This window comes from Lynx rufus, unplaced genomic scaffold (genome assembly GCF_022079265.1).
Source record: "Lynx rufus isolate CCGP_SWC_20201006 ecotype Redwood Valley unplaced genomic scaffold, mLynRuf1.p SCAF_7, whole genome shotgun sequence".
Classification (NCBI taxonomy): domain Eukaryota; kingdom Metazoa; phylum Chordata; class Mammalia; order Carnivora; family Felidae; genus Lynx; species Lynx rufus.
In genome coordinates, this window is record NW_025814889.1 from 96,713,289 (window position 1) to 96,726,387 (window position 13,099).

The window sequence follows — 13,099 nt, forward strand, 5'->3', positions numbered from 1 at the left end:
AGAAAGCGGAAGCCCTAACTTCCCTCTCCACCGCTCCCGGTCCTTTCTAGCGGAGGACCCGTTGGAAGGCTCCCGCAGAAAGGCGGGCGAGAGCTGGGCGCAGGGGAGGGCAAGCCGGGAGCCGCAGGCGCACAGGGGCGGAGGCAGCATGTGCCCCGGCGCCCCGCGCCGGCCGGAGAAGTAGCGCGCGGTGGGGCGAGCGAGACGCTCCTTAAGTTGGGCGCGTCCCAGAGCTCGCAGCCCCGCGCCTCGGCCGCCGGGGTCCGGAGAGAGGCGGGGCTGATGGGGGGCGCCCAGGTTGCTGTCGCCTGCGGCCAGAACCCGTCTTAAAAGAACCCGGGCCGGCGTCTTCAGGGTCCCAGCTGGCGTCGCGCCCTCGGCCCGCGTGCGCTCTCTGATGCCTGCGCTGGCGGTGGCCCGGGTGGCCCGCTCGCGGGGGGTGCCGGAGGGGGCGGGGGAGGAGGAGGAGGAGGCAGTGTGATGGCCCTGGACGGCGAGCGGGGGGAGCAAGAGGAGGAGAAGAAAAAGAAGAAGAAGAAAAAGAAGAGGAAGAAGAAGAAGGAGGAGGAGGAGGAGGAGGAGGGGGCTGAGAAGAGCAGCTCACCCTTCGCTGCCACGATGGGGGAGAACGACGCCGCGCTCCGGGCCGGCGGCAGGGGGCTCTCGGACCCCTGGACGGACTCCGTGGGGGTGCGACCCCGCACCACCGAGCGCCACATCACGGTGCACAAGCGGCTCGTGCTGGCCTTCGCCGTGTCCATCGTGGCGCTGCTCGCGGTCACCATGCTCGCGGTGCTGCTCAGCTTGCGCTTCGACGAGTGCGGAGCTAGCGCAGCGCCGGGCGCCGACGGCGGCCCCGCCGGCTTCCCCGCGCGCGGCGGCAACGCCAGCCTTCCGGGTTCGGCCCGGCGCAACCACCATGCCGGCGGAGACTCCTCGCAGCCCGAGGTAGGCGGGGAGGCCACCCCTGGGACCCCGTCAGCCCAGCCGCCGTCGGAGGAGGAGCGGGAGCAGTGGCAGCCTTGGACGCAGCTGCGCCTGTCGGGCCACCTCAAGCCGCTGCACTACAATCTGATGCTCACCGCCTTCATGGAGAACTTCACCTTCTCCGGGGAGGTCAACGTGGAGATCGCGTGCCGGAACGCCACCCGCTACGTCGTGCTGCACGCCTCCCGGGTGGCGGTCGAGAAGGTGCAGGTGGCCGAGGACCGGGTGGCGGGGGCTGTTCCGGTGGCCGGCTTTTTCCTCTACCCGCAAACCCAGGTCTTGGTGGTGGTGCTGAATAGGACCTTGGACGCGCAGAGGAATTACAACCTGAAGATCATCTACAACGCCCTGATCGAGAACGAGCTCTTGGGCTTCTTCCGCAGCTCCTACGTGCTCCATGGGGAGAGAAGGTAGGGAGGGAGGCGGTGCCCGGCGCCGCCCCACCCAGCCAGGCTGCTCAAACGGCTGGGCGGCCGGCGACCCCAGGGACCGGGCTGGCTTCTGAGACCCGAAAAGCGAGTGGTGGGGGAAGGAAGCGTAAGGTGGGGGTAGGACCATTACCCAGACCCCTTGGGATCTCCCACATACCCGGGCTTTCACTGCTGCCAACTCCACAGACTCACTCATCAGTGCCAAACAATGAATGCCACCCCCTCCTCTAGTCTGGAACCCCCACCCGTCAAAGTTCCTTAGCTAGCGTAGTCTAGCACAGGTCTTTTTAAAGTGTAGTGTGAAATCTGAGCGATACCAGGGTGGCATCAAAAGCCTGCCAAGATACGGTCCAGGGAAAATACGTGAGGGCCAAAGGCCGGGGCACATCCAAGTAAGAAGTCAGTGCAGGGCAAATCGTTCCCTCCCCCTCAACGTGCCCACCTCGCCTATTATCTGGCAGGCGCAGAGTAGAGGATGACTTTGGCTGCTTCAAGTTTTCCAAAACTGGAACTTGAGATTCAGAGCAGTAAGAGCAGGTCCAGGTGACAGACTAAGGGGGAGGCTGACAGGGACCCGGGGAGGCTCCCATGGTCAATGCCAGCGAGAAATTTCCTTGCAAGTGCTGCCAGCTGTCTCTTAACGCAGAGTGACTCCAGTTTTTTGTTGTTCTTGAGTTACTGCCTCTGGAAATGACTCCAGTGGTGAAAAGAGGGAAAGCTAGCGTCAGTCTCAAATGCCTTGTTAACGAGTGCCTTTGATGCTTTTTAGATTTGGACCGTCTTTTATTCTTTATTTTTTGGAGAGGCTGTGGGGCTTTCCACCACTTGTTTAGAGCTCAGACTTTGGAGTCAAACAAAAGTGGGTTCGAATCCCAGATACAACTGTGGCTGTGGTGAAGGCTCGAAGACGAAGCTGACGAATCTAAGTCACCAGTTGCTGACAATGACCGCCTTTAGTGCTTATCCAGGGACGTATGTTAACTCACTCCTACAAGAACCCTATGTGGAAGATGCTGTCCAGGACACTTCCTATCTTATAGATAGGGAAATGGAGGCAAGAGGTCAAGTCATTTGTCACATAGTGAGCTGACAAAGCAGGGATTTAGACCCAAGCAGTTTGACTCCAGAGCCCGGACTTTTAGTTTTAATTTGATAATAGTAATATTCTCACAGGGTTGTTGCAGGTGTCCATGAACAAATGCATTGAAAAGCACTTAACCTATACCTGGCATATAGAGTGTCCACTATAAATATTGGCTATTATGAGTATCCTATGGTAGTAAGCATTCAAGCATATTATTGTATGAATAAACAAGTGATTCTTGCTTTTTGCCCTAATCCATTGCATTTAAAATAACCTTGAGTCATTAATGAAATGAGTAGAGGGCCCGCAAACAACCAAAATGAACTTAAAAAAGAAATCGACAACCTTAGAAGTAGAGGCAGGCTGGAGATTAGCAGTGATGCCCCTAGCAGAGCCTCCCCAGTTCTCAAATGATTTTCACAACAGCAGAAAACTGAGGCTCAGAGCAGCCCTGGGTGCCTGAGATCAGCAGGCTTGTCAGTGGAGAGGTAGGATTTGAACTTTGGTTTTCTGATGGGCCAGGGCTTGTGGTCTCTGCGAACTCACAGAAGAAGTTTGTTATTGTATAGGAGACTGGGAAATTTCACTGTGTTGTGGGAAGACACAAAAGTTTTATTCTTTTATAGTGTGCTATGAAGTAACCTCAGATAAATTTTCCAATGGTTTAGTAGCTGTGTGATAGCTAAAGCCTCCTATAAGTGAATGTATAAATTATTCACTTTCAAGCTCCTACAATCAGAAGTGGATAATTTAAGCCTCTTCTACCACTTCCTTCAACATATTCTGAACAATACAGATTAAATATATTTTTTAAAAACCCATGATCATATCAGATATGGGAGAAAAGGCATATAAGGCAAATTTGCATGTTGTGTTTGGAAACAAGCTTATGTTGAAATGTCAACAGTGGGAGTTGTATATCATTACTGATAAATCTTGCTCTAGTGAAATAAATACTTCCAACAAATCCTGCTTTTTTTTTTTTTTTTAAGCCATGCCAAAATGTATTTGGTGGAACTGAGCTTGTTTTGGTCAGTGCTTTCAAATTAACAGGACTCTTAAAAAGACCAGATGTTTCTGCTTGACCCATAACTGATTTCTTGTACCCCTAGTGCATATTTGTGTTCAAACTCCCTCCCGATTTTCTCCCAAAGATGTAAATAACTTGGTTGAAAGTTTAACCTAGTGTACATGTGGCTAAACTCTGCATCCCAATAGAAAATCAGGATTCAGTATTTCTGGGCATCTCAGGATGGTTTTGTTTCTAAATAGCATCTTAGAGAAAGTCCTTATTCTTCTTCATATTTTTTTTTCCTTCAATACCAGAGTGAATATGATAATTTCTTGAATGTTTCTAGCTGGAGTTGATATGGCAAAGACAATCTAATGAGCCATTTCACAATTACGTTAATATTACATATATTAATAGTTTTTTGATTTTTTTGATTGCTGTTGTTACTATGGGTACTTGGAACACTTTATTTATTTATTTATTTATTTATTTATTTATTTATTTATTTATTTCAATATATGAAATTTATTGTCAAATTGGTTTCCATACAACACCCAGTGCTCATCCCAAAAGGTGCCCTCCTCAATACCTATCACCCACCCTCCCCTCCCTCCCACCCCCCATCAACCCTCAGTTTGTTCTTAGTTTTTAAGAGTCTCTTATGCTTTGGCTCTCTCCCACTCTAACCTCTTTTTTTTTTTTGGAACACTTTTTAAACATACTAATGTCAGGAACTCAGCCAGGTTTGGACTTCGGTTGGTGATGATTTTGTTCCCCAAATGCTCTGTAATCTGGCATTTAAAAACACACTTTCAAAGAGGACATAGATGCAAATTCTAAATTTTCATTTGATTAATGATTAAATAGCTTGATCTTTAGTTAGTCATAATTTTTGCCAATTTAATTGTTGGATAATTTTTGTAATAAAAATAAATACTTATGCTGCCTAATGAGGAGTCAAAGTGAGCAACTGGAAATATTTAAAGAACAGTACTACAATTCGGTCCACCTTACTTAGCTTCTATGGAAACAACACATTAATACCCAGTCAATCTGATTCTTTGGTTTACTCCTCAGAGGTCTGAGAGGAAGAAGTCAGGTGAGGGCAGGAAAATTAGATTTCACTACTGTTATATACTTATGACCCCTGGAAGGTTTTATCCCCCACTAGGTGTTGAATGGGACCTGGTTTTGTCCTACAGGGAACACTCAACATCCCTAGTTCCCATCCTGCACTGGACGATGGTAGAGGGACCCACTCCTTCTTAAAGCCCAAGGCTCCTCTACTTTCTGTTGAGCATTTGGCTAAAGGGAAAATTCACCACTTGTTGAATATTGCAAATAAGTTTCTCTCAGATTTGAAATGTTTGCACATGGCAGTCAGTTATCTTCATTAGGCAGAACACACACTCATTTTTGCCTCAAGTTGGTGCGTGGTAGGCAGATAAAAAGGGTGTGTATTTATGCCACAGGATCCTATAGTAGAATATACTTGCTTAGAATTAGGTATAGGTTATTTACCTGAAGTAATTGCCGCTATCGGGTAGCCAGATGGCAAGCATATCCATGTTCAAAGTAGGGTACCTTATTTAGAACCAGATGGTTGGACTCAAAGAGGAAATTTACTCAAAGTAAATGAATATTTTATTCACTTTCAAAAGGGAGACTATTTTTCTTTGACAAACTTTGACTGGGTCTATAATATGCCACAGTTACAGAACACAAAATAAAAATAAGTGGTCTTTTTCTATAAAGGGTATTTAAAGAGAAACCATGATCTCCAAGTAAAATTGGAAAATAACACTGTGGTTCTCAAAGAGAATTGCAAAAAACTCTTTTGCAGGAATCTTGTGGAGAGGCTAGAGGATTTTATGGATAGGCATTTGATCTTTTGTGGTATTAGTGTAGATGGTTTGATGCCTTGTAGTTTTTTGGACTGAATTAATAATCATGACATTTAATAAAAACAAGAAAACCACCACATTGCTTTAATATTGAAAGCAGCCTCATTTCTCCCATTCACTCTGGTGAGGAGATATTGTTACATGAGCAAGCTGGAATTCATGTCTTTTTGCTACTCTGTAGAAGGCTCTGAACTGAAAAACTTGTAAAAAACCATTTGTGTCTGTGAAAACTTTTTTTATATGGTTCCTTTATGGACTTAACTCATTGCCTTTCTGTCAGACACGCGTAACCATATGGCCAAACTGAGTCCAGTCTAGATTTTGGTCACAATTTAGAATGCCACCAATAAACCTAATCTACAAAAATCGTTTCACAAATGTTTGTTCAGTTAATAATGCAGTTGGATGGGAAAATCCATACAGTTGGTGTTTATCTTGCTGTGTTTTTCATGATGCCATCTTATTTGATTACTCTGGATAGTAATAAAATACACACTTTCTCTGAAAGAGTTAAAGTAGTTTTTATTTATTCGAAGTACTCTGAAGCCTAAACAGGGCCTATCTGCTCTGGATCTCTTTTGAACAAGATGGATCTGTGACTGGTTTTCTGGTATTTGGTTTGCAAAGCATGTTTATTTCCTCAAACCAATTCTCACCAATGGGGATGGGAATGGGCTTTGGGCAGTAGTCCAGGGTGATGGTTTAGGTTTGCTGAGGATGGGGACATTTGTCCATGTGATGACAAGAAAGAATGGGACTCCTTTAAGCACATCTGCAAAGGATGGTATAAAAGGAGCAAGGAAGAAATGATTAAGGTTTAATACATAAATGTTTTACAGTCTGTAAGGAAGGGTGTTCGTCATCACCCCATGTTCATTATCCCACCGGCCAGCAATGATAATCATCATCACTGTCAAGGTGGTCAACTTCCTTTTAATTGTTTGTCCCCTGTGTGCTTTCAGATTTGCAACAGTGGCTGGGGTCCTCCAGAGCTCTTCAAAGTCCCATGTCATCCTGCTTTTTGCCACTAGAGAGTAGACAGTAGCAAGTCGACTGTCACTATGTTGAATGTGGGTGAATATAAAGATAAAAGATACTCCCCACTCTTCTCAGTTTCCTGGCCAATCTGGAATGATGCATGTGGCCACAATGGATGGTGGTGTTGGGAATAAGATTGGCGAGATAAGGTGGGGCTGAATTGGGGTGAGGGGCCCCACGCTCACCCCTCCTGACTTCTCTGCTCAGTTACTGAATAAATGAGTGACTGGGTGGTTTAAGGAGCTCTAGCACTGTTTTTTCAGAGATGGGATGAGCTGATCCTTCCTAGTTTAGACCTATGTTCACTTGCAGCGTGAAGTTTTACTTTAATTATTCAGATCTTTCCCTGTGATCACACAGATGAAAAAAAATCAGAGGAATGGGTAGAAAAAGAATGAAGTTTTAAAGTTACCACTCTTGGTTACTTTTTATCTCTTTTAAGAACAGTTTCAAGCCACTTTTGGTTGTGTTGGTGGATGGAAAAGATGTGTGTGTGTTTAGTGTGTTCAGGGACTCTGAAACCAGGCTGCCTGGGTTCATGTCCTGACTCTGCTTCTTACTAGCAAAGCTAGCTTTATGACCCTGGCTGCATTTCCTAACTGTTCTGTGTCTGGTGTCCTCATCTGGAAAATGGGGATGATGGTAGGGTTATTGTGAGGATCACATGAGTTAAGTAATAAAACATTTAGAGCAGTGTCTGACAAATGGTAAACACTTTTGTGGGTATTAATATTATTATATTATTCTATGGCTGGAGATCTACTCTTTGCACTGGTACAGGGTCATAGAGGGTCAATATTTTTACCTTGGGGTTTCTCCTACTAGCAAGGCCGGGGTGGGAATTGTCCTTGTAGCCATTGCCTCCACTGCTCTTTGTTTTGCCCCACAAGCAAAATTCAAAAGACAGAGGAGAAAGCAGAGCCTTTCCACCATGAGGAAGAGAGCGAAGAGAAGCGCTATGGTATTGCCCAGCTAGAGAAACGCCATGCTTGAGCCAGACATGATGAGATGGAGAGGGCTGAGAGAGCAGGAAGAGAATAAGGAAACAAAGGGAACAGACACCTCTCTGATTATGGTGCTGCTCTCTATCAGCAGTGAGAATAGCAGAGGTCGGGGGGGGTGCCCTCCTTGTCACTGGAAGTCGGTGCATCAAATTGTAAAACCCCGAGGACCAAGGGAGAGGTACACCAGTCATTAGCTATTGTTCCCAAGACTTTGAGTTCTGACAGTAGCAGTATTTTATAATACTTACACAATGCTTTGCCTCCTTCCAATATTAAACAAACGAATCTCAGACACTATTTATGCCTATGAGAACCTAATATTATGGCTTGCAGAAGTAATTTTAGTGCATTCATAATATTCTTCATCAATGGTGATCAAGCACTCAGGACTCATTTTTGATAAGAGTATTTAGTACATAAATAGGAAAACAATTATGAATATTGTGCTCTGTTTTTATAACACGATTATTCACATATGCACCACTTCCTACATACATATTGCTGGCATTATTGCATTATGTTTTTAGTTTACTAGAATGGTTATTTAAAAAAATAGATTACACGCTTGCTTATAGCACTGAATATTCAGCAGGAGTACTTTTCTGAAATGGCAGAGGTTTAATGACTCATTGAAGTACATAAAAACACACAGTCTAAACAACGACCCATTTTGGCTTAAAATGTTTTGTCATTGAGTAATAATTTGCATTTTGATTAACAACCTTAACTTTAAATGGGACACGTGTAACTTCCATGACCTTGTCAACTGAGTCCATTTACTGCAAACAGTTGAATAGTAACTAGATGTTCCATTAGAACTTTTCGTTAGATCTTGGGAGTTTTTATTATCAATCTGAAACTCTTGCAACACCAGGCAGATTGCTATTGCAATGGAAGTAAGTTCAAAGATCATTTTTCACTGCTGTATGTGTGGTATGCATAAATGTGGTCCTAATGGAAGCCTCTCCAACGGGGCATGCCCTTTGTGAGGTTCTCCTGGTTTTGGTGGGCTCCACAGAGAAAAGCCATGAATCAATCTGCATGCTAACAGTGTCATGCAAATGTTGGTTTCCTCTGCATATTTTCACTTTATGAAAAGGCAAACTGAAAATAATGGAACAGAAATTGTTTTGTACCACATACAGTAATTTGTTGGCAATATCAGCCAACGTTAATGCATTACTTCTGCTGAATCTTATCATAATGACTTGACACAAGTAGCTTGCCTAGTGAACTTCCGCAGAAATAAGAAGAAATCAATTCTCTGTATCCTTCAGAAGCAACACAGAGCTCTATGCCCTCCTCAGCTCAACCAAAATGTCAAATAGACAAGTTGTTAAGAAATAAAGTAATTTATTTTAGATAGAAGAGAATTAAAATACATGTATATTATTTACGTTTTTCTCGTTATGCTAAAGTGGCATTCTTGGAATGACACTTCTAGATGTCACTTTTGGAAGTGGAATTTTTCATGGTAATAGAGAGATTCATTAAAAGATGAAAATGATTTTGTTTAAAGAAGCAGGAGAAAAACCGAAAATGAACTACTTGTCCCTATTACCTTCTGCCTCCTGCTGTTTTATATTACTTCTTGCTGCATTTGCATATGTATTTTGGATCCATACTGTATATTACAATTTTTTCTATTTTTAATTAATTTTTTGTACTTCTTCTATCTGGTGTCCTGCTACCAACTCAAACTTACTTCGAATTTACTCAAAACCCAAATTCATTATTTTCTACTCCAGTCACCTTCTTTAGAGGCCTCTCTGCTGTTTTTAATGTCAGTAAGCAGAAGAGAAGTGCCCCTTCCACCAGTCGAAGGCAACTCCAAAAATACATACAGTGAAGACAGAATTCTATTTTTTTTGAAATCCAGCAGAACCTGTTGCCTGTTGAGGGTACTGAGCCTTGAACTAGGTCTCTTTGTTAGACAGGAGAATATCAAGGGTGAGAGGGGTGTTAGAGATGGACCAGAAATACTGAGTCCTGATAAAATGAGAATCTGTGAGAGAACAGACAGCGCACTAACTTAATAAGTGAGTCGATACTTTTTTAAAGGCTTATTTCTGTGCTACTTACAGTCGACTTGCTCACTTCGTCATCTGCTTCTGACCTTTAAAACACTACCCAGGCTTTAAGATCAATTCTTAGGCTTCTTCCTCCATAAAGCCTCTTCAATTCTTAAGGCCAGTAGTTCTCAACTGGGTAAATTTTGTGCCCCCCCCCACCCCCGCCCCAACGCCAGGGTACAATACAGTTGCTGTGCCTGGATATGTTTTGGTTGTCACAGCTGGGTGGGAAATGCTACTGGCATCTAGTGGTAGAGGCCCTGGATGCTGTTCAACATCTTAAAGTGCAGAGGACAGCCCCCCACAAAGAATAATTATCCAACCTTAAATGTCAGTAGTTCCAAGGTTGAGAAGCCTTGCTTCAGGAGAATGTAAGTTCTTCGTACATTTTCCTTCTTTGTCATGGCTTTTTGTAGAATGCCAGTTTAGGTATTTGTTTAATTTCTTTTATTAGAGTATAAACTCCTTGAGGGAATGATGCATATATATTTATCTTTTTCTCTTCAGTATTGAATAGTCAAGAATGATGATTAAGAGAAGCAAATGCATTATAGAGCTTGCAGTAAAAAGCTATTTAGTGGTAGTGTAATTTACTATTAAAAAATCTCATCAAATAGAGAGAATATTTTATTTCTGAATATTGTACAGTTATAGGATCTTGAGCTTGGAAAAGACCTAAAAGTAATCTCATCCAACTGTTCTTCTTCATCAAGGGACTTCTTTTGATTTCCTAAATACTGAATTGAAATTCCATTGCAATCGTCCTCAGTTGCCAGACTGTGAAATTGGTATTTCCTCATTTAGACATTATCAGAATATATGGTGGCCCTCTGTGCATAGATATATACTGTGTGTGTGAATTCATTAAGAATATTAATTGCAGAAAAAGTCACTAGATGATCTTTATATCCCTTTCAACCCTGAGAAATCAGTGATTTAAGTTGCTAGCTTTACTAACATATTTACATACTACGTAAGGCAAAAAGAGGCTGCACAACATGATTCTTCTGTATAAATATTTGGTTTATTAATTTCTCATTAACCCAGAGTATTTAATCTTCTACATCTAATAAATTCCTACCCATTAATTGCTTAATGCCAAACACACCTTTGATTTTTACTTAATGACTAATACATTCTAGTAGCATCCCCTCTGTTGAACTCTTGTAGAACTTTACCCCCAATGTTGTTACTTGTGTTTTTATGTATATGTATATATTTTTTCTTTTCAGTTAGATTGAAAAGAGCTTAAGGACAAAAATGGTTATATTTTTTAAAAAATCCTACCACGTACTTAATATAGTGAAAAGCTCATACACAGCAGACCACATCTATTTGTTCGGTGGTGGAATTGGAGTCCTCAGATACTTGAAAGTTAAAAAGGAACACTTTTTCCTTGTATATGAAATCCTGTAGGTAAATTTTAAACAGCCCAGGAGAGAAATATCAAGCTCAGTGGATATTTCAATTAATAAGATGGAAAGATGAGATACAAGAACATTAGGTAAGACAAAAGCATGTGGAGAGAAATTGTAAATGGGTACATGTTAACTAAAAGGTAGCGACATTTCATTAAACAAAACTATTACTGTCAAAAGAAAATCATAAGGAAAAATACTACCATGGTACCGGCAAATTTGGAAAGAAGAACCTTTGTTACCAAAAGTCGAATTAAAACATTGTTTATAAATTACGGCTAATGATTCATTTTACTCTTCTTGAAATACAATTACTTCTTACCGAGATGCAGAAAATGTGACTGCTAGACACAGCTTTGTACTAATTGCCAGTATAAACTGTGGACAAATCACTTAACCCTATTGGAACTACTTTTTCATTTTAGAAATTTATGAGAGCTGGACAATTTGCTTCTAAGATTGCTTCCAACTTTAACCTTATATTCATCTGAAGATTTGTAGTTAAGACTTTCCCATATATTATATCATTTTATCATCTCGACAGCTTTGGAAGGAAGGCCTAGAAAGCATTATTATTTTCCTTCTACTAATGAAAAAAATAGGCTCAGGCATTACCCAAGCCTGCTATGTAGTAGCCCAGTACTGCTCCCAAGCTAACTCCCAAGAATCCTCTCTCTGAGAATAAGTATACAATTCATCTTGAAAATGTCTTATTTTTCTCCATTTCAAAACTAAGTTTTAAAAAAGTAGGCTCTCAATGATAAATGTAAGCTTCATAATGTTAAAATGGTATGAACTTTTACATCTGATGGTTGAGCTAGGGATAGCCAATAAGATTCAATGCACATATCAACTCCTATTAATTGGTAGTAGCTGCCTCAAGTGCTATGCTAAGAATAATTCTGAGGCCAAGTTTGGGTTCAGTGGGAAAGTGAGCCATGTTAGATTAACCATGAACACTGTGGATGATGGAGAGAGGAGTGGTGGCAGAATTACTTATAGGGGAAAGGGCCTTTATATATATTTTTAATGTTTATTTATTTATTTATTTGAGAGAGAGAGAGAGAGAGAGAGGAGAGAGAGAGAGCGAGCATGAGCAGGAGAGGGGCAGAGAAAGAGAGGGACACACAGAATTCAAAGCAGGCTCCAGGCTCTGAGCTGTCAGCAGAGATCCCAATGTGAGGCTTGAACTCATGAACTGTGAGATCATGACCTGAGCTGAAGTTGGACGCTTAATTGACTGAGCCACCCAGTCACCTCAGGAAAGAGCCTTTTATTTTTATTTATTTTTTATTTTTTTAATATAATTTATTGTCAAATTTGTTTCCATACAACACCAAGTGCTCATCCCAACAAGTGCCCTCCTCAATGTCCATCACCCACTTTCCCCTCTCCCCTCACCTCCATCAACCCTCAGTTCATTCTCAGTATCCAAGAGTCTCTTATGGTTTGCCTCTCTCCCGCTCTGTAAATTTTTTTCCCCTTCCTTTCCCCCATGGTCTTCTGTTAAGTTTCTCAAGATCAACATATGAGTGAAAACATAAGGTATCTTTCTTTCTCTTCCTGACTTATGTCACTTCACATAATACCTTCCAGTTCCATCCACATTACTACAAATGGCCAGATTTCATTCTTTCTCACTGCCAAGTAGTATTCCATTGTGTATATAAACCACATCTTCTTTATCCATTCATCAGTTGGTGGACATTGAGGTCTTTTCCATAATTTGGCTATTAGTGCTGCTATAAACATTGGGGTTCATGTGCCCCTATGTATCAGCACTGCTGTATCCCTTGGGTAAATTCCTAGCAGTGGTATTGCTGGGTCATAGGGTAGTTATATTTTTAATTTTTTGAGGAACCTCTGCAGCACCAGTTTGCATTCCCACTAACAGTGCAGGAAGGTTCCCATTTCCCCACATTCTCACCAGCATCTATAATCTTCTGATTTGTTCATTTCAGCCACTCTGATGGTATGAGGTGATAACTCAGTTTGGTTTTGATTTGTATTTCCCTGATGAGGAGTGATGTTGAACATTGTTTTGTGTGTCTGTTGGCCTTCTGGATGTCTTCTTTGGAAAAGTGTCTATTCATGCCTTCTGCCCATTTCTTCACTGGATTATTTGTTTTTTGGGTATGGAGTTTGTTGA

General features: G+C 42.2%; 1 protein-coding gene across 1 annotated transcript in view; it reads left to right on the top strand.

Moving 5' to 3' along the window:
• The first annotated feature begins 480 nt into the window (after positions 1–480).
• The window catches only part of TRHDE (thyrotropin releasing hormone degrading enzyme), a 388,442-nt gene continuing 375,823 nt past the window's right edge, over positions 481–13,099 (top strand). The window contains exon 1 of the mRNA XM_047067262.1: positions 481–1,397. Within this exon, the coding sequence (XP_046923218.1) occupies positions 481–1,397 (917 nt within the window). The remainder of the gene's footprint in view (positions 1,398–13,099) is intronic.